Source organism: Rhinatrema bivittatum, chromosome 3 (assembly GCF_901001135.1).
Source record: "Rhinatrema bivittatum chromosome 3, aRhiBiv1.1, whole genome shotgun sequence".
Lineage (NCBI taxonomy): Eukaryota > Metazoa > Chordata > Amphibia > Gymnophiona > Rhinatrematidae > Rhinatrema > Rhinatrema bivittatum.
Window position 1 is genome coordinate 322,427,525 of NC_042617.1, and position 25,272 is coordinate 322,452,796.

The 25,272-nt window shown below is 44.6% G+C and overlaps 1 protein-coding gene across 1 annotated transcript in view; it reads right to left on the bottom strand.

Annotated features, from left to right (window-relative positions):
- Positions 1 to 25,272, bottom strand: part of FIG4 (FIG4 phosphoinositide 5-phosphatase) — a 600,391-nt gene that overhangs the window by 149,307 nt on the left and 425,812 nt on the right. The window contains 1 exon segment of the mRNA XM_029595282.1: positions 20,518 to 20,600. Coding sequence (XP_029451142.1) covers positions 20,518 to 20,600 — 83 coding nt within the window.

Genomic DNA, 25,272 nt, shown 5'->3' on the forward strand with positions numbered 1-25,272 from the left:
CCTATCCTGCAGTGTAGCAGCCGCTCGGATATGGACACTGGTGGTGACATGGTCTTCTTTATAGAGGCGCTCTTGCTCTCTCTCTCGTAATGCATAGCTACTGAGGGCACAACGCACAGAAAAAAAGGTGTAGTTATTTCTGGTGATAAAACACGCATTGCTGTGTGTTACTCTGTTGCATTTGACATTAGGAGCTGCTCATTACCATTAACTCTGCCCAAACTCTTCCCGCTTGTATAGCAAATGTCGCATTTGCATACTAACGTGCGTTGCGCTATTTAACACTAGCGTTAAGGCCCTAACGTGAAATGATAAATGACCCAGTAAGTTTGTACCTGAGGCAATGGAGGGAAAAGTGTTTTGCCCAAGGCCAACCATTGATCAGACATTGCTGAATATCAGTGCTGACTGGGTCAAGGTTAACCAAGCCCCAGAAATGCCCCCAGGGCTACCTCTTTTTTTTCAGGTTAAATTTTGTGTGGGCTACAACTTGCCCAGACTGGGGGGGGGGGGGGAGGCGGAATTAATATAGCAAGGTTTATCTTATTAGGAATTTCTCTAATTCCCTGAAGTTAGCTACACAAAATCTTTCAATATAGACTCCTAAACTTGCAAATTGAAGACAAAATGGTCAAGGAATGAAGGGAGGATATTCTTGACCAAAACAAGCCATTCTTTCCCTCCTCCTAGTGGCTTGGGAGTGTGTGTGGGTGGACATATATGATCTATATTAAATAGAGGGTGCAACAATGACATCTTATAGACTAACAAATTCATTGAGGACTGGGCTTTCGAGAAACAAGTGTCCACTTTGTCAGAACAAGCTCTGTCAAGTCAATAAGTTGATTAGTCGATCAGATGCCTTCAGCCTCTCTAATTTTTGCTTGAATAGATTAACATGACTCCCTCCATCACCCCAAAGCAAGGGGATCCACCGAGTTCCTGAGCTTGGGTGAGTAACTGTACTCAGAGTCACTGCACTTGCCTTGGGGTTAAATAATTCACAGGTTATCGTTCTGAATTTTCAGCACTCCTCAGCACAGAAAAGTGACACATACCAGCTGTGGTCCCTGCTTGCAATGAGGATGGGAAAGGCAGTGTTCAAAAGACAGACAAAGGGAGAGAGGAAATGACTGTTTCTAAGGGAAGGATGCACGGAGTCTGGAAATAATTTATGGTGGCGGAAACCAATAAAAAGCAATCATCGGATGGAAAAGGGAGCAGATGAACTTTTCCTTCAAAGTGTATGGCTAAAGTAACAGACTGTAATTAGGTTCCGAATGCATAGATTGGGGAAATGCATAGCTTCTACAGGAATGAGGTACTTTAATAGCAGGAATGTGAAAGTTTTTACTGCTAAGTGTACATTTCCTATGCCCCCCATATGCCGCAGCACTAAGTTCATAAGCCTTAGCAGATTTTTGGAGATTTTGATATTGCCAACGGGTGTAATTGGTTTGTACACTGTCCGAATGAGCAGCGTGTGCTGCCCTTCCTAAGACTGCCCTGCATGCCGCGGGAGAGCAGTGGGCAGTCCCAATGATTGGACTCGTCCTTAATTCTACTTTTGCACCTGATTTCCTGTCATTATTTGACTCTCTTGGCTGTTATTTCACATCCTAAAAAGCGCTTACGCAGGTTAAACAATGCTGCTGCACCGCTGGATGCTTCCTGTTGCACCGCTCTCTGCTGGCTCACACAATCTAAGTAATTTTGCCCATACTATCTCACCGATAGGTGTTCTTGTTAAACAGAAACAAGTTTTGTGTTTGCTGTGATTGCTCAGACAAAACCTAAGGCAGAAATTAAGATTAACCTAGAATAATGGACGGTAAGAGGAGGGAGCCAGGGAGGAATGGGAACAGAGTCTCTGGGCCTGATAACGGCAATGAACAGCACTGTGTGTTCCTGCTCTGCCTCCCAAGCAGCACAGAAAGGCTGTGTCTTAGAGGCGATTTCTCTTCTAGCCCTTGATCAGCTCATGATGTGAATCACCTTGTGTTATGATTAATATTACACTTGAGACATCGCCGGAACCAATTATTCGCTAGGCAATGTGCAGTCCAGACCCACACATAATAAAACCAATAAGAAAGGAATCATTTGATGGGAGGGCAGCAGCGGAAATCCACCTTCACGGTGTACGAATCTTTTTCCAATAAAGTAATGGACTGCAATTAGGTTGTGCTTGCATAGCCCGGGGGCAGGGCAGCACAGCTCCAGGGAAAAGTGGGGCATGGATCAGTGAAGGCTTTGGGTGCAAAAGTCGCAGGGTCGTATGTCACTTGGGAGTGGATGCAGGCTTCATGCACTGTGCACTCTGGTCGCATGTTTCCGTGCCAGCCCCCGTGTCAGCCCTGTGAAAACGTCGGCAAAGTAATTCAAAATCAGGGCGCTCAGATTTCTCCTACTTGGCAGCTGAGGGAAGAGCTGTGGAATCTGGACCCTCCTTCGGAACCTATCTCTGCAGGATCAAGATCCGTACGCACCTTTACGTGCATTCAGCCCAGCCACTGACACGCAGAAAACAATGCTCTCTTTGCTATGGAACGGTATGATTATGAATCATGTTCCTCACTTACAGGCTGGCTCTCCCGGCACGTGCACAGGCCACTCGCCTGTGCGCTCGATACAGTATTCAAATGAGGCCCGGCGGTAGAAACGGGCAAAAGGAGGCGCTAGGGACACTAGCGCGTCCCTAGTGCCTCCTTTTTGACAGAAGCGGCGGCTGTCAGCGGGTTTGACTGCCAAAGCTCAATTTTGCCTGTTAGTTTGGATTTTTGCTCTGATAGGCGAGTCCTAAGCCATTTAAAATAAAATAAATAAATAATAAAGCCAGCCCTTTCTACCCATCAGTCTGCGATCTTCTGCCAGCCACCCGCCAGCTTTCCACCCTTTTAGGATGCCTGCCCTGTCCTCAGCCTGTGCTCCACATCTCTGGCTTACCATGTGCGGTGGTTGTTCTGCTGTCTTCTCACAGCTTAGCATATGAACATGGCGTTAGTTCTGGCATCACGTTGCTCGCATTAAACCCTGAGCCTGGCAGCACTGACACAACCAGGGGTGATGTCAGAATGAAGGAAGTTCAGAGGTGGGACGGGGTGACTGAAAAGGAGGACTGGGAGCACTTAGATAGGAGGTGGGGAAATGACCCAAAAAGGGAGTGGCGAGGGAAGCAACAGGACAGAAAGGCTGGATGGGGGAAGAATGGCTGCAAAGGAGGGAGGGCTTGGGAGTGGATAGAACGGATAGAGAAAATGTATGAAGAGGGAAGATGGTCCATGGGACAGACTGAGAAAAGGAAAGGCACTTTTAGGAGGAGAACAGACAACTGGGAGACAGACTGCAGAGGCACAGGATGGGATAAAAGGTGAGTCAGATAAAAAAATTAAACGTAAAGGGGGAAGAAACCTAAAAACCACAGAAAACCGGAAGAAATCAGAGAAAAAAATAAATAGAAATAACCAGATTTACAGCAAAGTTTGGAAAATATCCTATTTGTAACCAAAAATGTAATAATTTAAAAAGGTCTATAAAAATCAGTTTTTGCATGCTAAATATTATACAAATCTATGCAAATTTATGAAAAATTTCCACAGGATCTTGAAAGCCTGGCCACAGAATTTTCCAACTCTTCTGGCTGCAGGAAACTTGAGCCTTGGGTAGAATTCAACTTGAATAAATTAACTTTTCCTTTTACAAAGAGCATTAGAGATGTGCAACTGGAAAATACTTGTTTTGGTTTCTTTTTTTTTTTCATTTTTGTTTGGGGATTTTTTGGCTTGTTTTTGCTTTAGTGCACACCAAAAACAAAAACGAAAAAAATAAATACACATCCCTAAGGAGCACAGTGTTTGTACCTGTAAGTGGGGAATGTCCTAAAGCCCTTCCCCCAGGTAAATGCTGATATAAAAGGGTGATCTGAACACTGCCCACCCTCAGCCTGGCTAAAAGTTTGGGTGGACTCAGCTGGGTTACGGGGCATGCTCAGATCGGGGCACTAAAGCAGTGTGCATATTTGACACGCTCAAAGTACATCTGCTATTTATTGGCCAAACTGAGCCCACAGAAAAAGCTGCTGCAAAGTGCACAGCCAAGAGGGAGGTTTGTCTTTGAAAACTTGCACACAGTACAGTAAGCATGCTAAAGACAGCCACAAACTAATGCTGGCAACTTGAAAATGTGAGAGAACCTGCTCTTAACTATTACCAACTCCTAGGCTGTCCCTTCGCTATCAGAGGGAATTCCACCCTGAGACCACCAGGGCCTGGTCATTGACGTAGGTGAGTCTGATGTGAATCCCGAGGCCTTCATTCCGAGCTCTGAATCCTTGCCCTGCCTCCCGAAGTGACCGGAAGTCAATGAGAGAGCAGTGCCCCTGCCAGGGAGGAGTGGCGCCTTCATCTCCAGCCTTTCTGGGGGTTTTCAGTCCCGCTTCCACAATGCATCCCACCTCAGCAGCTCCAAGGGCTGCAGACCTGCACCGATGATGCGCGCTGGCTTTCATACCTCAGCACTATTTAAACATTTGGATCTGTTGATGGCATTAAGTATGCCTGAAGGCCTATTAGGGTAGCTCTGCATGTATAATCAATTCTTTAAGAGCCATATTGTCGTCAGCTCTAGGGATGTATAATTTCAGTATAGATTAACTGATGGCTTGGAGGAGCATTCTTGTTTTTACAGTATATCCAATTGTTCTAGATATTTAAGGGCCATATGATAGTGCAGGAATTGCAAGCTGATTAATAGTTTGAATCTTACTCAATACCATTAAGGCACTTTTCAATATCAGCTTCATCTCCCTATCATATTCTTTGCTGAACATTTCTCTCAGTATCTTGTGCTGAATTTTTCTACCTTCCTTTACCCCTAGATATTTATAAATCCCTTCCTGCTCCAATTCCTTTATATTGCAATCTGCAGTCTGGGAAATGTTTTCGGTTTTGCTTCGTTTTCCTTCATGAAAGTCACCTTAGCACATTTGTCCAGGCCAAATATCATCCGAGAAACTCTTCACTAAATGGGCATCACAGGAGCTGAAGAGTTTCAAGTCAGCAACAAACAGCAGGTGAGATGTCACTGAGAGAGTATTAAGGCTAATTCCATAACTCAGCGGATTTGGTGACAGGGAATCTCCCTGAAATATTCCATGCTGGATCTTAATGTCAGGAATAAAGATGTATTGTCCATCCTCATAATTCTGCCACATTTTCTTGGTGACCCCGACGTATTCAATCAGTGCAGGGTTCACTTTGTACATTTCAAGGCAATTTATTATCCAAGAACGTGGGATGCTGTCAAAGGCTTTCTTACCATCAAATCCATGCCATACTGAGCTTTACACTATTTATACAGCTGGTCATTTTTCAGCATTAACTGGTTTTCAGTTCCATAGGCTTCTCTCTTGTTACCCTTCTGTTCTGTTGGCAAGATGTTATTTGAGTCATTGTGATCTTGTATTCTATCTGCAGCTTGTAAATTAGAGGCAAGTTATTGATTTGTAGTTTTGGGGGATGTTATTTGGTAGGGATGTGCATTCGTTTCATACGTTTCCTATACATGCATGTAATATGAAATGTATGAAACATATGAAATGAATGCACATCTAATTGACATGTAATGAGAAACGTATGAAACGAATTAAACGAATGAAACAAATGCACATCCCTATTATTTGGCTCCTCCTGTTATTAGCCATTAAGGAGTTCATTTTGGCAGTCTGATCAATTGGTTTTTGTAGTTAGCCAGGTCTCGGTGGAGAAAGATTAAATATTTGAGCTAAAAACTGTGCACTCCATCAGGGCCAGAGCACTTCCAATGTGGGCTTCTTGTTAATCTGTCTTCCAACTCCATATTATAACCTCAGGCCATGCCACAGTTTTGATGCTTGCCTGGTTCATACTCTTTTATATGCTGGGCAATCAGTCTGCTTCTCTGTTCTGTTCTGCTCTGCAGGATCTTTATACAAATTTCTCCAAACTTCTTTCTTTGGTGGGGTTTAACAGCCCAGATGTTCTTCCCCAATTCTCTGTAGAACTTCTTTGGATTCTCTAGAAATGTTTCATTTTGGTGTCGCTCCTTTCTGTTTTCTTCAGATCTCCACAGCTTTTGTGCTTCTGCTGTCATTTTCAATTTATTATAGAAAGATATGATTTGAAGGTCTTCTTCTGTGAGTGCAGCATATTTTAGCTTTCTGTTTTGGATTTTTCTCTTTACTTTCAGCGTTCTCAATCCTTTGAGTATGCATCTTCCAGTGACACCTCTGCACGCAGTGACTTAATATTCTCTTCTCCATGTTTTTTCCATGTTTGTGTCCTTGTTGGTAAGACGCTCAGTAATAATTTTTAGTGCATAACATTGCACATTTTTTCTGTTTGTGATATCCTTAATATGGATTTTGTGATATCCTTAATATGGATTTTGCTCTTGTTCATCTTTGTTGTCTGATTTACCTTAGGCAGTCTTTCCTTCTGCAGGGCCTCAGCATACATATAAACCAGGAGTCAGCCACCAATTCTTCAGTCTCCTGATTCCTTTCCTCTCCATTCTGTTTCCTGGCCTGCTTACCCTGCTCACCTCCTCCTGTGATGATTTATCATCTTTCACGGATCTCTCGCCACTTCTTCTGGCTGCTCAGGCACATTAGGCTCTGGTGGTCATTATCTGCTTGGGTGCCTCTGTTCAGGAGTCTGCTTCCTCTCCCTTTCCCTCTTCTTCCTGGCCTGTCTTGCACTTTTCTCATTGTCCAGCATTGCATCCTTATCTTTTGCTGTAATTGCAAAAGTTGCTGCTTCCAATGCTTGTAGATGTTTTGGCCCCTTTGTTCGAGAGGTCCTTGACTGCTTAGGCATCTTTATCCTGGTTGCCCTTGGCTTCTCTGGCACCATTACTTTGATGCTCATTAATTGCTCCGCAACTTTCCCCTGAGGTTCATTTCTGCATTTCCTTCTTCTCTAGCAAGCTCAGCTGTTTTAAGATGTCATCACTTAAATATTTATTTTCTATGCTTTGTCCAAATAAAGATCTTACATTCTGAACAGTTTCTCTTTCCAACATTACCTTTGGTATTAGTGCTTTTTCTTCCATTTTTTGGCAGGTTGTCTTTGTATACCCCAGAGATCTAAATATGGGGGTTTATGGCTTAAATGTACCAATACATCATCTCCTTTCTATCTTCGGGAATCTATTTAATGATAGATAAGTAATTTTTTCATTAGCTTCTGTGGTCTGTTTACTGCTGCAGTGGGTCTATGAACAGGGTCAACATGGCCTATAGCTGCACCTGAAGATTCAGCACCTTCATTAGCCCTAGTGCTTAGGCTAAGGGTGGACACCTTTTTACCCTGGGCAACGTGTGGGCAGTATGAATTTCTCTTTGTTCTTCCTAGCATACTTCAGCAATGGTAGTTGTCTGGTTGAGATTTAGTCTAGATATTACCACGTGAAGGTACTCAGGAAAACACTTGCTCTATCAAATTATTCTCTCACCTCTAGACTCCTCCTCCTGTGAGAAGGCTCTTTGTCTGAATCACACCTGGGAGTGCTCCAAAGGTCTGTGCAATGGTATTAGGTGCCTTAGGCAAAGCTTTGGCATTACATCCCCTCTCCCTTATTAACTTTCAGGACCTTAGGCTGCCCCTCTTGAGATTTTGATAATTAAACTCAACCACCAAGAGCACCTCACTGTTACACCTCTCAAAATGATGGGATCTACCAGGTACTTGTGACCTGGACAGGCTACTGTCAGAGACAGGATGCTAGATTGCTAGGTTTGATGAACCTTGGTCTGACCCAGCATGGTATATCGCATGATCATATGTTTAATGTTCTTATATATAATACAAATATGTTTCACCAATCATGTAACAATGTCAGATCAATGTATCATCTGTAATTTTTGGGAGTAGATTTCAAATAAAATCAAGAAATACATAAATGTATGAATTAAAATGAATCGATACCATATTGGCTAAAGTTAATCTCTGACATGGCAGGCTGGGCTGAACTAGAATGTTTTCTTTACTACTCACCATACAAAAAAAAAAAAAAAAAAAGTCAAATTCTGGTGTCACCTCAATAACTGCAACATAGGCTCCCTCCATTATCAGACATTTTTTGACATAATACAAAACTCTGCGACAAAAGGCATTCAGAACTCAAATAGCAAAGTTACCATATCAAAACAGTACTGTTTCACTGTTATTGCAGCTGCTTTTGGTGCCTCCCAGATGCTGCCACCTTAGGTGCATGCTTAATTTGCCTAATGGTCAAACCAGACTGGAGTGTTCCTATAAACTCCAATTAAGATGATGGGCTCAATGGGACTTGGGATAGTTAGTGATGAGCCCTAGTAACACCAACACCTGGATGGTTTTACTCATTGAGTCTGTGGCACCGCATTGAAATGTACTCTTGACCAGCCAATCACCCAGGTAGGGGAACACACACACTACCAATCTACATAGATGCTCTGCCACAACTGCCAGACAGTTTGTGAAAACACAGGATGCTGACACCGGTCTAAAGGGCTGTATGCGATATTGGAGGTAGTGGTCTCCTAATACAATCTGAGATATTTTCCATGACTTGGAAATACCTCTGTGTAGGTGGTAAGCATCTTTTGGATCTAGAGAGCATAGCCAATCCTCCTTTTTAGAGAAAGGAAGTCAAGATATCTAGGGAAACCATCTTGAACGTTTCCCTTTTTAGGAACTTGTTCATCACCCTTAACATAACATAATAAACATCAGCAGATAAAGACTAAAATGGAGGCCCCATCCAAGCCGTAAAAGCAGGTGATAAGCAGCATTCCCCCCTCCAAACTTTATTCATTCCTTCTTGTGATGCACAGAGCCTACCCCAGCTGTAGAAGCACAAGAGTGTGCTGCATCTGTCCTACTGCCATCATCAGTAAACTTGATCAAACTTTGTTGAAGCCAGATGATCCTTAGGTCTTGGATGGGACGGAATCCTTCTGCTTTCTCTGGGATCAGGAAATTTTACTTGAAGTAAATGTTATGGTTTTGAGGTGTTTGAGTGGATTCTTGGGTACTGTGGAGATGACCACGCCCACAGGGAGGAGCCCCATGAGGAACCACAGTTCTAGGCTAGACACGCAAACACGGAGATTTGTCTTTTATTATACAGCTGAGGTATACCACCAGAGGTGGCAGTAGTGAGGTGATCCAGAGGGGTAGCAGTCCAGGGTCCCTCGGCAGAGGGGACCCGGCTCACAGAGATAGTATAGGGATATCCAGATGCAGGTTCCCAGTGCAGCAGAGCTGTAGATGAGACAGACTGAGAATATTAGATTACTCACTAAGTTGGTAGCTGTATAGGTGGAGATCCCAGCAGGCAGAAGTAGTTGAATACAGGCACTGAGCCAGTGAGAGCAGGCCCTCGAGGAGCGAGTACCTGATCCCAGATAGGCACCTGAAGAAAGCAAAGGGCCCCCGAGGAGCAGGTACCCAGGTTTAAGACACACCCCGAAGGCAGAGAGAGCTTCCAGAGGGCAGCCAAGGAAGCAGCAGAGTAGCTCAGACCGGAGGCTTTCATCCATTCACGATCCTTGCCTAACTCGATTAGCTAGCAAACAGGGACAGGCTAAATACCCGGATAGCGTGACGTCACTCGAGGGGGATGCCCCCAAGGTTCCTGCCATGACGTGGATAAAGACGTGGGTAGAGTGCGTGCACCCTAGGAGGCCCTTAGGAGAAACATGGCATGAGGCTTTGCCATTGCGGTTTCCGGGGACGCCGGAGAGAGTGGCATGCAGACGCGGCGGTAGCCATCTTCCCAAGGCTAGCGGGAGGAGAGCAGAGAAAAGATGAGGCACAAAGGTCGAAGCCGTCTGAGACCAACGGACGCAACAGTAAAATCCCTGCCCTCTTTCCTCTGGTAGAATGGGCTCTGACCAATTGTCCTGTAAAGGGGAAGGAGAGCACTGATGCTGAGATACCAACCAAGTGGGTTTCAGTGGGTGATTTGGAAGGATATCCAATAAATGTAGGCTGTACTGTTTTCACATTATGCTCAGACCCAAGTGTCTCAAGTTATTCTGGCAAAAGGTTTATGTAAAACCTTAGCCTGACTCCAACAAGAAGGTCCTCTAGCACAGGTTCTGGGATCTCAGTTAAGCTCTCTATGATCTAGTCAAAACCCCATCCCAGTTTTGGCTGGGGTGTTTATTGTGGCTTTAGTGCTCTCTGCCAAGGTAAGCACACGGACCCTGTTGTTGATAGGATCGAGGGGGGAAGAGGAAAATGCTTCCTTAGCTGACAGAAATGACTTCTGAGTGCTCCATTCAGGTATCTCCTAGTTGAGGAGGGTGGGTCTGGAGTGGCAGTGGAGAGGATCTGAAATGTCGCACAATGGTATTTATCTGAGCCACTGCTTACATGACCTTATTTCCAAAGAGATTCTCTACACTACAAGGCACATCAACAGTTTTTCCCTGGAAATCTGGTCAAACACCTGAAGCCTGTAGCCAGGAGAGTCTGCAGATAGTGTTAATACCCACTACAGAAACTCTTGATGCTGTCTTGAAAAACATCGAAGGTTAATCAGACTGTGTGTTTTCCACACTCCACCCGTGTGCTTCAAAGTTGTCCACAATGCTTCAAATTATCACACTATTTCTGAGCATGCTATTATGCTGTTTCCTTCACGCTCTTCAGAATGTTCCACATAAACTGGCTCATGAAGAAGAGGGAGCACTGAGAGGAGAGGATCACCCTGATGGTGGCTGAAAGGAATCAGTAAGTTTTTGCTTGGGAAATATTCTTTTTTTAAAGTGTTGAGTCCGTCAGTTCCCGAAGCCCTCTCTCCGCCCTCCTTACCTCTTTGGGCGCCTCCCTCTTCGACCGCGGGAGAAGATTGGCTGCCGCGGCGTCCTTCTGCCGAAGTCCTCCGGCGTCCCCCAGACTGGCTAGACGCTGCAACCTGCCATGTTTCCTGGAGGCCTAAGGGTGCACATGCGGCGCAGCTCCGACTTGAAGTATCGGCCAATGGCACAAAACCTCAGGGTGTCCCCCTAAGATGACATCCACCCGCGACGGATATATAAGGTCTTAGAATTTGCTAACAGATTGAGTTAGCAAGGGTTACTCTACCTAAGCTACTCTGCCTCCTCGGATTAACCAGGGGTATCCACTCCCTCGGGGCCTCGCTCTCTCCTTTGTTTTTCAGGTGACAGTCTGGAACCGGTACTACTCGCTCCTCAAGGGCTCTCGTTCCCAGACTTGCTCCGTATTCTCTCTGCCTGGAAGTCATCACTGCCAACTACATCAGTGAGTTACCATCGCTCTCTCTCAGAGCTTTCCCTGGAACCAGGTACTCGCTCCTCGAGGGCCTATACATTCCAGCTCCTGGGCTTCTATGAGACATTGTGTGAGTGTTACCATCAGGTTCGGTACATGAACTCTGCTTACCCTGCGCCCTACTCACTATATTTCAGTTTTCTCTACAGCCCAGCCTCCAGGATCGCTGTTCCAGTATCTGAGGGACTACAGCCCAGCCGGGCATTCCAGCTCACTACTGCCACCTCTGGTGGTTCAGTATACTGTCTAATAAAAGAACTAGTGTGTGTCTGTCTCCTAACTGTAGGCCTGACCGGTGGACCCCCTCGGGATATTCCCCCGGGGGCGTGGTCATCTGCCACTGGTCTAAGGATCCACCCACAACTCTCCTAAACAACAACAGATTGCTAACTCCATGGATCTGACACAACCGGGCCCTGGCCCAGCGCATTGTGGAGCAGCAAGATGCCTTGGAGAAACTTACTGCAGCATTTCATCAGCTAACACACAGAAGGTTCAAGGCACAGCCTCCAACCAAGAAGGTCAGTCACTGGAGATAACTTTGAAGACTGCTGTACCACTGGTGGCTCCAATCTGCTTTTCCGGAGAAATCCAGAAGACCCGGGGCTTTTTGAACCAGTGCTGCATGCACTTTGCCTTACAGCTGTCTCTATTTCCTACAGCTCTCTCCAAGACTACCTACATCCTTTCTTACCTGGATGGTAGAGCCCTGTCTTGGGCATCCACCTTGTGGGAACGCAAGGACTCTATTTTGCAGAACATAGAAGGATTTATGGACTTGTTTAAATCCGTTTTTGATGACCCTGCTCGAACTTCTGTAGCCGGTTCTGCTTTAGTGGATTTGAAGCATGGCAACAGATCATTGGCTGAATTCGCCATCGAGTTCAAAACTCTGCGGCAGAACTTCGCTGGGACCCCAAATGTCTCAAGACTCTTTGCAAAGGCCTGGATAACCGTTTAAAGGACGAGCTGGCTGCTCGCCAAACTCCTGACTCGCTGGATGAATTAGTAGCCTTGGCTACTCAGATTGATCACCGGCTCCAGGACAAGGTGAAGGAACTCCGGCCTAGGATGTTACCCGGGTTGAAAAGGCCAGTGCTGTCTCTACACCTCGGATGGTTCTAGTAATTCCTGCTGCTGATACAGATGAACCTATGCAACTTGGTCATGGACGCTTGACTTCCAAGGAGAGAAGATTTTGGAAGAAGCGCTGCCTTTGCATGTACTGTGGTCAGCCCGGCCATAATGTCTCCACATGCTCCATTCGTCCAGAAAACGGACGGGCCTAAGTCCTGCAGGAGGACTGTTCTCAGGCCATACCGCAACATCCCCTCCGCTCTCTCTCCCAGTCTCTTTGACCTAAGGACCGATCATGGTTCAGACTCCTGCCCTGTTGGACTCAGGGGCAGGAGGCAACTTCATTCCCAGACGTCTAGTGGAAGACCTGAGGAGTCCCCTCTTCAAATTAGAAGATCCACTACTGTGTTACAACTTGAAGTGGGCTTTGGACATTCCCCAACTTCACCACTTCCACTGCTGATATCCACCTAGTCTCCACATTTATAACGCGTTCCATTGTTGAAACCACTCATATTCAGCGAATTTTCTTCCAAGACTCAAGATCTACCTGTTATCAATGCAGAAGATGATTTAGAATACAAAGTCGAAGAAGTCCTGGACGTTCGTAAAAGAGGCAAGACTTTTGAATACCTTCTAAGTGGGAAGGTTTCGGCCCCGAAGTGATCTCTTGGGAGCCTCAGACCAATATCCTGGATAAAGAGATGCTTCTTCAGTTCCACCTCGCGCATCCTTCAAAACCTAAGCCTGGTACCCAAAGAGGAAATTGCTCTTTGAAAGGGGGTACTGTTGTGTCAGTCGGTTCCCCCGACGCCCTCTGCTCCTCTCCTTCTCTCGCTCTGTCACGGCGTGTCCCTCTCCTCCTCCTACCTTACCAACCGCTTTGGCGCCTTCCTCTTCGACCGCGGTAGATTGGCTGCTTGCAGAGTCCTTCTGCGAATGTCCTCCGGTGTCCCCGGACCGGTTAGACGCTGCAACCCGCCATGTTTCCTGGAGGCCTAGGGGCGCGCGTGGGCGCCAGCCCTGACGAATACCGGTGATGGCACGAACTCAGGGGCATCCCCCTAAGATGACATCACCCGCCGGACTGATATATAAGGTCTTAGAATTTGCTAACAGATCAGGTTAGCAAAGGTTACTCTACCTAAGATACTCTGCCTCCTCGGACTTACCAGGGGGACCCACTCCTCGGGGCCTCGCTCTCTTCCTTTGTTTTTCAGGTGACAGTCTGGAACCGGTACTCGCCTCCTCGAAAGGCCCTCGGTTCCCAGACTTGCTCCGTATTCTCTTCTGCCTGGAAGTTATCACTGCCAACTAAATCAGTGAGTTACCATCACTCTCTCAGAGCTTTCCCTGGAACCTGGTACTCGCTCCTCGAGGGCCTATACATTCCAGCTCCTGGGCTTCTATGAGACATTGTGTAAGTGTTACCATCAGGTTCGGTACATGAACTCTGCATACCCTGCCTACTTACTATATTTCATTTTCTCTACAGCCCAGCCTCTAAGGATAGCTGTTCCATTATCTGAGGGACTACAGCCCAGCCTGGTATTCCAGCTCACTACTGCCACCTCTGGTGGTTCAGTATACTGTCTAATAAAAGAACTAGTGTGTGTCTGTCTCCTAACTCTAAGCCTGACCGGTGGTCCCTCTCGGGATCTTCCCCGGGGGCGTGGTCATCTGCCACTGGACCAAGGATCCACCCACAACTCTCCTAAATAACAACAAAAAGTATTGGGATGAAGTTAACTATTGGAGAATATTATTTAGTGTGATTGTGCTTTTAATAGTCAGTAAGGCAGGGAATAAACTGAAGTTAGACTGTATTTTTAAATAGTCAGTCAGTAAGGCAGCTAATATGCAGTAGTTAGTGTGTTTATTTTTAATAGTCTGTAAGGCAGCTAATAAGCAGAAGTTAGAGTGTTTGCATATTTAAAAAGAAAATAAAAGTAGCTAGAAGCTAGAAATAAGCTAGGAGCAGTGTATACCTAAGTAAAAAGGTTGAAAAGTTCAGCACTCACCTTGGAAAGGTGTTAAGGTAGTGTGATTTTGTTTGATTAGATACCAACATTTGTTAATCAAGAGAGCAATCAGTCACTCCGGCTGAACCTAACTTAAGTTAGACCTGGTGCAGCAGGAAAGTATCCTGTAGCAAGGACCTGCTCTCCAGGTGGTTGCATTGTCCTTCTGGCACCAAGGATGTATCTCCAAGGGCCCTATGCCCAGAGGGAAGGTTAGGTCGGCCACAGTCATAGTTGGTAATTCAATTATTAGGAATGTAGACAGCTGGGTGGCTGGTGGGCGTGAGGATTGCCTGGTAACATGCCTACCTGGTGCAAAGGTGGCGGACGTCACGCGTCACCTAGATAAGATTTTAGACAGTGCTGGGGAGGAGCCGGCTGTCATAGTTCATGTGGGCACCAATGACATAGGAAAACGTGGGAGAGAGGTTCTGGAAATCAAATTTAGGCTCTTAGGTAGAAAGCTTAATTCCAGAACCTTCAGGGTAGCATTCTCTGAAATGCTCCATGTTCCACGTGCAGGTCCCCCAGAAAGCAGACAGAGCTCCAGTGTCTCAATGCATGGATCAGACGATGGTGCAAGGAAGAGGGATTCAGTTTTGTAAGGAACTGGGGAACCTTTTTGGGAAGGGGGAGTCTCTTCCGAAGGGATGGGCTCCACCTTAACCAGAGTGGAACCAGACTGCTGGTGCTAACCTTTATAAAGGAGACAGAGCAGTTTTAACAAATCAATAGGGGAAAGCCGACAGTCTCTCAGCAGCACATGGTTCGGAGGGAGGTATCTTCAAAGGATACTGATAATGCATAAGAATTAGGGCATCCCGACAGTGAGGTTCCAATAATAAGAAAAGTAGTCCAAGTGCCTGTAACTAAAAACTCACCTGAGCTAAAAAATTCTAACTTATCCCCTATCAATTAAAAAGCACAATGAAAATAAAACAAAAAATAAACTTTGAAATGTTTGTATGCTAATGCCAGAAGTTAAAGAAGTAAGAAGAAAGAAATAGAATGTATAGCAGTGAATGATGACATAGACTTAATTGGCATCTCAGAGACATGGTGGAAGGAGGATAAGCAATGGGATAGTGCTATACTGGGGTACAAATTATATTGCAATGACAGACAGGAGCATCCAGGAGGCGGTGTGGCGCTTTATGTCCTGGATGGCATAGAGTCCAACAGGATAAACATCCTGCATGAGACTAAATGCACAATCGAATCTTTATGGTAGAAATCCCTTGTGTGTTGGGGAAGCCTATAGTGATAGGATTATACTACCGTCCACCTGGTCAAGATGAGACGGACAGTGAAATGCTAAGAGAAATTAGGGAAGCTAACCAAATCTGTAGTGCAGTAATAATGGGAGATTTCAATTACCCCAGTATTGACTGGGTAAATGTATTATCGGGACATGCTAGAGAGATAAAGTTCCTGGATGGAATAAATGATAGTTTTATGGAACAATTGGTTCAGGAACCAACAAGAGAGGGAGCAATTTTAGATCTAATTCTCAGTGGAGCACAGGATTTGGTGAGAGAGGTAATGGTGGTGGGGCCGCTTGGCAATAGTGATCAAATTATGATCAAATTTGAATTAATGTCTGGAAGGAGGACAGGAAGCAAATCCAAGGCTCTTGTGCTAAACTTTCAAAAGGGAAACTTTGATAAAATGAGAAAAATAGTTTGAAAAAAACTAAAAGGAGCAGCTGCAAAGGTAAAAAGTGTGCAAGAAGAGTGGTCATTGTTAAAAAATACCATCCTAGAAGCACAGTCCAGATGTATTCCACACATTAAGGTGGAAAGAAGGCAAAACGATTACCGGCATGGTTAAAAGGGGAAGTGATAGAAGCTATTTTAGCTAAAAGATCTTCATTCAAAAATTGGAAGAAGGATCCAACAAAAGAAAATAGGATAATGTATAAGCGTTTGCAAGTTAAATGTAAGACATTAATAAGACAGGCTAAGAGAGAATTTGAAAAGAAGTTGGCCGTAGAAACAAAAACTCACAGTAAAAACTTTTAAAAATATATCCGAAGCAGAAAGCCAATGAGTGAGTCAGTTGGACCGTTAGATGACCGAGGGGTTAAAGGGGCAATTAGAGAAGATAAGGCCATCGCGGAAAGATTAAATGATGTTTTTGCTTCAGGCAGAAAGTGCAGGCAGGCAGATGGTGCAGGCAGAAAGTTGCTCTGCTATGGAAAGATGGTTTGTTACCTTGATTACTGGTTCGGGGTGGGGGGAGAAGGGGAGGATTTCCCCCAGTAATGTTATCCATCCCAGGACCTGAATCCTCAGAAGAACTGAGGCACATGGCATAGAGTTTGATGGGTCCTGGTGTAGGCAGGAAGTTGTTCTGCTGTGGAAAGATCGTTTGCAGCCTTGACTACAGGAAGGGAGGAGGAAGGGAGCAATTCCCCTGCTAATATCATCCTCAGAAGAACTGAGGCACATGAGGTGCAGCCCTATGCACATGCTAAAGGGATATGCCCCTGGGGAGCAACTGGAAAATTGATTAAGCTGTGAGTACTGAGTTTACCAGGATTGGACTTGAGCAATTAAGTTAGGACTGGCAAGAAAAGGGAAATATATGGCCTCTATCGAGTCTCAGTCCTCTGCCTTACGGCCTATAGATCCCAGGATATAGGTCAGTATTTGGAATTATATTGTCATCTCCAAACACCAGAAATCTGGCATCCTCCTTTGCCACCTATGCAAGCCCATCCTCTTTTTCTAGTCTTTGAAGGAGGAAGATGCAGTCGCCTCTCTCAGTTACAAGCACATTCTGGCTGGAGCCATTCATATTAAGAACACTTCCCCTCAGTTGCTTCTAGTCACTCCACCGGGCTTGTTACACAAACACGCCCTCATTCATTATTAAGAGTTGAGGCCATATTAGAGGGACATGTATCACAATTAGGTACATTTTCTGTTCATACAAGCCCAGATTTTAAAGGCCCTGCGTGTGTAAATTGTGAGGGTTACACGTGTGTAATCACTGATATGCACCGAAGTGACGGGCCTAAAGAAAGAGGTGGGCGTGTTCTGGGTGGGGAGGGGTGGCACCATTAGACGCTGTCCCGGGGAAGTGCACGTGCCGGCAGCCAGCTGGCAGGCGGAAGATACTTCTGCTCCAGAGGAGCAGTAAGTATGGAAACAAAAAATAGGGGGTAGTTACGTTTAGGTCAGAGGTCAGGGGTCAGGGAGGAGAGGGGAAAAGGTAGGAAGGGTAGGGTTAGGGAAGGAACTGGTCTAGGCCCGATCGCATCGCCGTGCGTACTTAATAAAATCCCCCCCGCCCCCTCCCGTGTGTGCGAGTTGCATGCATGTGGATATCGCATTTTATAACATGCGCGTGTTTGGAAAATCAAGCTGCACAGAAACATTTCTGAAGTGAGCAAGTTTCTGACTTACAGACCCTCAATAGTGCTGATTAGGAAAATCTCTCCTTTGTTCTAGGGTGGAACCTCTGAGAATATTTCTAGGTATAAGAATTTATGTTTTTAAATGTTCCTAGAAAAAATTTAGTGATGTTGTATGAAATGATTAAAAAATATTTTGAAAATGTAAAGATTCCATCGATTATCCCTTCAAGGAAACGCTCTACATGATTATAGGCAGGGAACCCCGATCAGTCGGTTTTAACTGATAGTCTTAATGTAATTACCTTGTTGGAAATAGCTCCAGAAGAAATTCGAGTTACAGAATCCTTGACTGTAACCTTTGCTCTTGAGATGTGGTTATGAAGCAATTTAAGAATAGGAAGAAGAAAAGCTTTTGGGATTTGAAATCTCAGGTACTGAGTATAGGAAGCATCTTTTACCTTAAATTCCCTTCTAAATGTATTAATCATCAGGGTAATAAATTTATTTTTTATGATGCTCTCAACTGGAAAGGTTTTTAGTTGATAAAACTACTTCTTAGATGTCCCAAACCAGGGTTGAGCATGTAATTTGAGGATGAATTTGATTTACTAATTGATTTGAAATTGCTCATCCTTTTATCATGCTACCCTCCATTTGTGGACTTGAGGTCAAGGCATGTGTTTTGTTGCTAATTGAAATATTTATATTTTAATTTCTTACCCATGTGTTCATATTTTCTGTAATTACATTGATTTCTTTTTGTAGTTTTGAAACAGATTATAAAAATAAAATTCATAAAAGAAGCTCCCACACTCTCTCAAAGCCTCTCCCACTATCTCTCCCTAACCCGCCACCAGCTGGCCCCTACCCTTCCACCTTGACACATACATACAGAGTTAGTATCTGATATTTAGAAATGACAAGAAAAATAGCCATAGTGGCATGGTGTTGCAGCTGATGCAAACCAATTGATTCGTACAGGAATGATGGCTTCCCATAAGCACTTGACTACTCTGCCTACTGGTAATCTAGCCTGCCATATTCACACCCTCACTCACTCCATTACCCTTTGATGTTTCCCCTTCCCCTCTCCGCTGTGACAGGTTTTCTCTCCTCTCTAGCCAAACTCTTACACACCTTTACTACTTCCCCATGTTGTTCTGTCTCCACCCCGGACTCTTTCACATCCTTCTCCCCATTCTCTTCCTCCACACTCTGCTCCCCCATGCTCTCTCCCATGTATCACGTGGTCACCAGGATCCAGCACAGAAGCTGGAGCACGGGCAATGGGGTAGATGGCAGTAGTAATGTAAGAACTGTGCATGCCTGGCGAGGCCTGGATAACTCTGCCAACTCTACAACTTTGGCTGCCAGCTCCAGCTTGTCTTCAGCTGGCGAGACCTGGGGAACCCCATCATCTCTGCTAATTGGTTGCCAGCTCCATTTTGTCTAAAGCTGGAAGGCTTGGGGGACCTTGGTAACGCTGCCGCTTTAGTTGCCAGCTCCACCTTATCTTCAGCTAGCAGAGCTTGGGGAATCCAGCCAGCTATGCTGACCTGGCTGCCAGCACACTTATATGATCGGTATGTCCACCGGCACCACAGCTGATCTCTGCCTGTGAAGTCAACGTCACAAACGGACAGCGCTTTCTATAACATAAGACAAGCCGAAAACTGTAACAAAAGTCTGGATGCATATCATAAATACTTACAAAAAGGCAACGGAACAGTTTACCTTTCAAGTAAATGTCCCGTCATGCACAACAGATTTCTCCACATGAACAGCCCTGCTGCACTGCTAAACAAAGTTCATTATGACATCACTGCGATTATAATGTCATCACGCTCTATCATAGGTATGTGGGACGTAACCAGCAGATTGCTAGATCTCAGGGATTTTAAAACCCAAATTCTAGGCCACTCCAATAGCAATTGCAGGGGGGAGTATCATAAGACACAAAATTTACACTGCACTCACTTCTAAGGCGACATAGGCACCAACACGAAACAAACGGCAGTGTGCACTTTACAGGACTAAGACACAGGCCCCTGCAAGTACATATATCGTCTGAGCTAAGCAGTCCAGGGCAGGAGAGCAAAGAAATACAAGGAGGGAGTCAGAACCGCAGCTTCAGCACCAGAGGAGTAGGGCTGGGCCATGCTCCCATACCTCATCCATAATCCAGTGTGGGGTTTATGCCAACATCAGGCACTGCATATGCCTTGTACCATCATATTAACAGGCGCCCAAGAACCACCCCAAATTTTATTAAAAACTATCATCTAACCAAGGATTTCCTGGTTGTCATGACTGAGAAAATGGCTGAATTTCTGGCAGGATTACTGAGTCATGCGATTTGGGTGATTTCTCAGCTCAGCCCTTCAGAAAATGCACCAGAATCCTCTCTCAAGAACACAATTGCACTTCTACAGTGAAAAATGCTTTTCTTGAAAGAAGGAATAATTAACTTCAATCCGTTTTTCTGTCACCTAAAAACACTAATGCTGGGTCTCGATCAGGGGTGCAGCGCATGCCCTTAGTTTATTTCACAGAGCTTTACAGACATAAGGAAGAGCATTATTCTTAGCAGACTCACAGGTTGGAGCTGTGATGTCTCCGAGCTCGTGACACGCTACCCTGCGCACTACAGGTGCTCATTGTCCCGGGAATATCTGATTCTCCTCACTGCAGTTTGACCAGACTGGCTCGGGACAATGCCATTAGCAGTTTGCCTTACCGTGTGTAAGTGAGGAGATCACTCTCAGAGGGGACATCCAAGAGATTAATCCCATACGCCTCTTTCATGGACTGAACGGAATTCTGAGGAACAGAAGAGAGAAAAGATCATTACCCTGAGTGGGTTTTCAAAACTATCAGAGTAACATAGTGAATTATGGCAGATAAAGACCAAAAAAGGTACATCCAAGCTACCCAGCAAGTTGCTTGAGTATAACGACTGCTCCATGTAGGTTACCCCCATTCAGAAATGTAAATTTAAAAGCTGGTAATAGGTTACCCCTTTTTTTCATTTCCATCCTTTAACTTCTAGGCATCCTCTACGTTTATCCCATGCCCTTTTGAATTCCATTACCCTCCTTGTCTTCAGCATCTCTTCCAGGAGGCCATTCCATGCATCAACCACTCTTTCCATGAAGAAATATTTCCCAGTTTTGTACCAGAGTCTATCCCCTTAACCAAAAGTGTTTTACTTGGGTAAATCGATTGTCTGAAAATTGTCCTGCATGTTGGTAGAAGTATGCACATAGTTAGAGCACAAGAAGATTTGCTACACTGGGTCAGACCAAAGGTCCACCAAGCCCAATATCCTGTTTCCAACAGTGGCCAATATAGGTCACAAGTACCTGGCAGGATCCCAAGGGGTAGATACATTCCATGCTGTTTAACCCAGGGATAGAAGTGGATTTCTGCAACTCTACCTCAATAATGGTTTTTGGACTTTTCCTGATGTATTTGTCCAAACCTTTTTAAACCCAGCTACGCTAACAGTTTTCTCCACATCCTCTAGCAATGAATTCCATAGCTTAATTGTGCATTGAGTAAAAAAAGTATTTTCTCTTATTAGTTCATTGTGTGTCCCCTAATCTTTGTACTTTTTGAAAGCATAAAAAACCAATTAACGTTTACTCCCCTCAGCCATCTCTTCTCCAAGCTGAAGAACCTTAACCTCTTTAGCCTTTCCTCATAAGGGAATTGTTCCATCCCCTTTATAATTTGGTCACCCTTCTCTGTACCTTTTCTAATTCTGCTATATATTTTCTGTGATGTGGTGAGCAGAACTGCACCACAATACTCAAGATGAGGTCGCACCTTGGAGCGATACAGAGGCATTATGATATTCTCTGTCTTATTCTCCATTCCTTTCCCAATAATCCCTAGCGTTATATTTGCTTTCTTGGTTGCTGCTGCATACTGAGCAAAGGTTATTTTCATTTTTTTTTAACACATATTCTCTTTATTTGAATCAACAGGAAGGAATAGAAATGGAACCACAATAAGGATAACAAAAAGAAATATGCACAAAAAGTACATATTAGGGTAGAGATTCAAAGATGGCCATGTAAGTAGCTTAGCCGGTTAGAACTAATCTGGCTAAGTTATAACGCATGTTCAGTGGCACAGCGAAGCCGCTGAATATATGCGTCTATATTCGTATTTAGCCAGCTAAGTCTACTAGGCTAAGTTTAGACCTGCTCTATGGCACGTCTAAACTTACAGGGATACTTATGTGGCTAACTCAGAATATCGGTAGTTAGCCGTATAAGTTATATGGCTAACTCACTCCTCCCCTGATCCTTCCAGTACTGTGCATGTAACCATTAGCCATATTAGGGACTTATATGGCTAAGAGGCGGCTCCTGAATGTATCCAGATAAATAGCGCTGAACACGCATTGACTGTTGGGCCCAATATGTTCGAAACATCTGAAATTTGATTCCATTCCAGGTTACTTCCACGTTTTAATTTTCTTAAATGTGTACCTACTAACAGAACCCTCAGTGACACCCCTGCATCCTTACAATCAAGCACGCCATTCACACATACCCACACACTGCACACAGTTTAGCTATGATGTCGCCTCTCCAGTTTCAACAAAATGAACCAACGAATTTATTTAAAGAAATTCAGGACCAGTTTCCCATACCTAAAAATACTCTCTCTCTGACTGACCACCGCCTAAAGCCGCTCAATATGTACGGTTTGTAATATAAACTCTCTCCAGTACCTAAACGTGGGCAACTCTTCACTGTTGCAATCCATTAAAACCCCGTTTTGGCTAAAAGAAGCGCCACTGCAAGAACGTAGCCCCCCCGTTTCACGAACTGCTGCCCCTTATCAAAAACATTAAAGAAAATTAAGCAACTTGACCAGGTTACTCTAATGAGGCCAAAATCTGAGGAGAGGAGTTCAACTCCTTTTTCCAAACCTGTGTGTGTCTACCCTCACTGTAGTGGAGGAGTTCCCAGGCCGGGGTCAAGTCGGGGGAGAAAACTAGGCGCTCTTTAGAATCTGCAAAACTCTCAGGTGAATTTTCAAAGGAGGTACCCATGTAAATGTAACATACTATTGTAGCAATTTTCAAAAGCCTGCGTTACCCACTTAGCGTGGGTAAAACCTATCGATGATTCAACGGCATATATATTGTAGCCATTTTTAAAAGCCCACTTACAAGGGTAAAAAGCATTTATGCATGTAAAACTCAGTTTTAAGCCTGTAATGCATTTGAAAATCAGGCCCAAGGAGTGCAGCTCCTTGCAACAAGTAGATTACTGGACCCTATACAACATGGTTTCACAAGGAAAGATCCTGTCAGACAAATTTCATGAGGTGACAAAAGTGGCAGATCAGAGTAGTAAAAACCGATGTCTCTTTGAACTGTTCTGCACAGAAGGCTACTAAGCAAACCAGCCACTATGATGTGAGGAATATAAAAACTGGTTGAGCTTCAGAATTCAGAGAGGTGGTCAATGAAATTATTTCGGATGAGAGACTAGTGACTAGTGGGATTACCTCAGGCCGCAATGCTAGGACTGGTTCTTTTCAATATTTATTTATTAGTAGTATTACAGAAGGATTTGCAAGGAAAGAAAAATCTGTAACAGGACAGACAAACTAAGGAGGGGTGCAAATAACGAAAGGGGACATAAAAAAATAATAACTTTGCTTCAAGGCAAAAAGATGTAAAAATCATGCATCTGGCACACAAATATCCATGAAAAGGACTGGCGAGGGAATTAGAAGCAATGATCTCAACCGAACTAAAGGCTGCAAGTTAATCCAGCAAGAAAGCAACTCGGACCGCTAACATTGTGCTGAGGGAAAGCACGGGAGCTTGCCCGTGCAGAGGTCACGAGTGAGACTCCACTTCGATTAAGGGGTCCAATTCGGAGGCCGTACTTTAAAAGGGAACAGTACCCTCATTACAGATGACAATACCATACTTTCTCTAAAAAACCCCCCCAAAACTGCTCTGGTGTAGTGGTTAAACCACAATTACATTTTTACAAAGAAGAAATGCTCTTTGATACGAAATGCACTGAGTGAATAATGAAAGCAGGGCAACAGAATGGAGGCTGGGGTCGTAGCTTCCCCCCCCCCCCCCCCTTGTTTGTTTGGACTTTCAACTCCGTCAGAAATGGCCTCTATTAGGCTTCAGGGCCGGACCCGATAAGGGAGCGTCTTGAACAGAGGCCTCAAATTAGTCCAACAGCAAGAAGGAAACTTAGCATTTATTCCTCCCTCCCTTCCACCATTCTGTCCTCGTTTTGACTTTCCACAACCCAACGTTGCAATTTTCCTCCTGTTTTTGGTTTCTTTGAAACATTTCAGGTGGCTCTTAAGAAGGAATAAACACTGAAGGCTGCGACAGGCAGGTATTGGAAGTAAATAATGCACAGCAAAAAGCAGGTCTGGCACTTTTCTTCTTAGACATGGTAAAAGCCAGAATTTAGGTCACTTGATTTCTTCTGTTTGGAAGCCGCTGATAGAAGCGAGCATAATAGGGAACCCATCACCACCTGAAATTATGATCTCGAGTCGGGATGCAGACCAGAATACATCGAAATGAACAAACATGTCATAGAAAGAGAGCCCATCACTAATGAATTTAATAATTATAATGCTAGCTAATTGCTTTGGGCCCCATCTTCTCCTGAGCTGCAGTATGTGGAAAGGGAGCTGAGAAAAACATCCCATCCACACAAGAAAGGAAAAAGAGCATTTAGACAGAGGCAGCATTCAGGAGGAAGCTGGCCCTGGTGACTACAAAGCAAAAAGGAAAAAAGAGATTCTTTCTGCTCACTGTTTTCTTCCCTGTTTACTTTACTCTGCTTTAGTCACTCTCACGCACTTGCAGGCATCAAGAGTTGCTCTATTTCTTGCTCTGTTTTCATAGATTGACATAATAATCACCCACTAGTTTTACAGACCCATAAACTTGCATGGGGTTCATATTCAGTGCATCTGGCCAGATAAGACTGGCACTTAGCTGGTGGGACACTGAGATTTGAAAGTTCCATCAGTCTGACTGTCCGCGATGTAGCTGGATACATTTTTGGCTGGCAGAAATCTTATCTGACTATGTCAGGGGTGGTCCAGGGCAGAGCAGCATTATCCCGCAAAACTGGTCAGATATTGCCAAGTCTCAGCACTGTTCGGCTAAAAGAACTAGATAACTTTAGGACAGCCGAAGAGCAGTCCAAAACGTCTCCAGCTCACTTTAAGATAGCTGGAAATATTCATGAGCACGCCAATGCTGCGGAATCTCTCGGCTAAGTTAGCCAGATAACTATCTGGCTAACTTTCCTAGCCAGCCAGCAGCTAAATATGAATCTTATATATTTCCACAATTTAAGGTATACTAGCAGGTCACGAGTTACCATTGCTGAGATATCAATTAGTAAAGCAATATAATGGAAGCAGTGCGTGGCAATATATATCTTGCATATTCATTGTGGATACCTTGAGAGCTAGA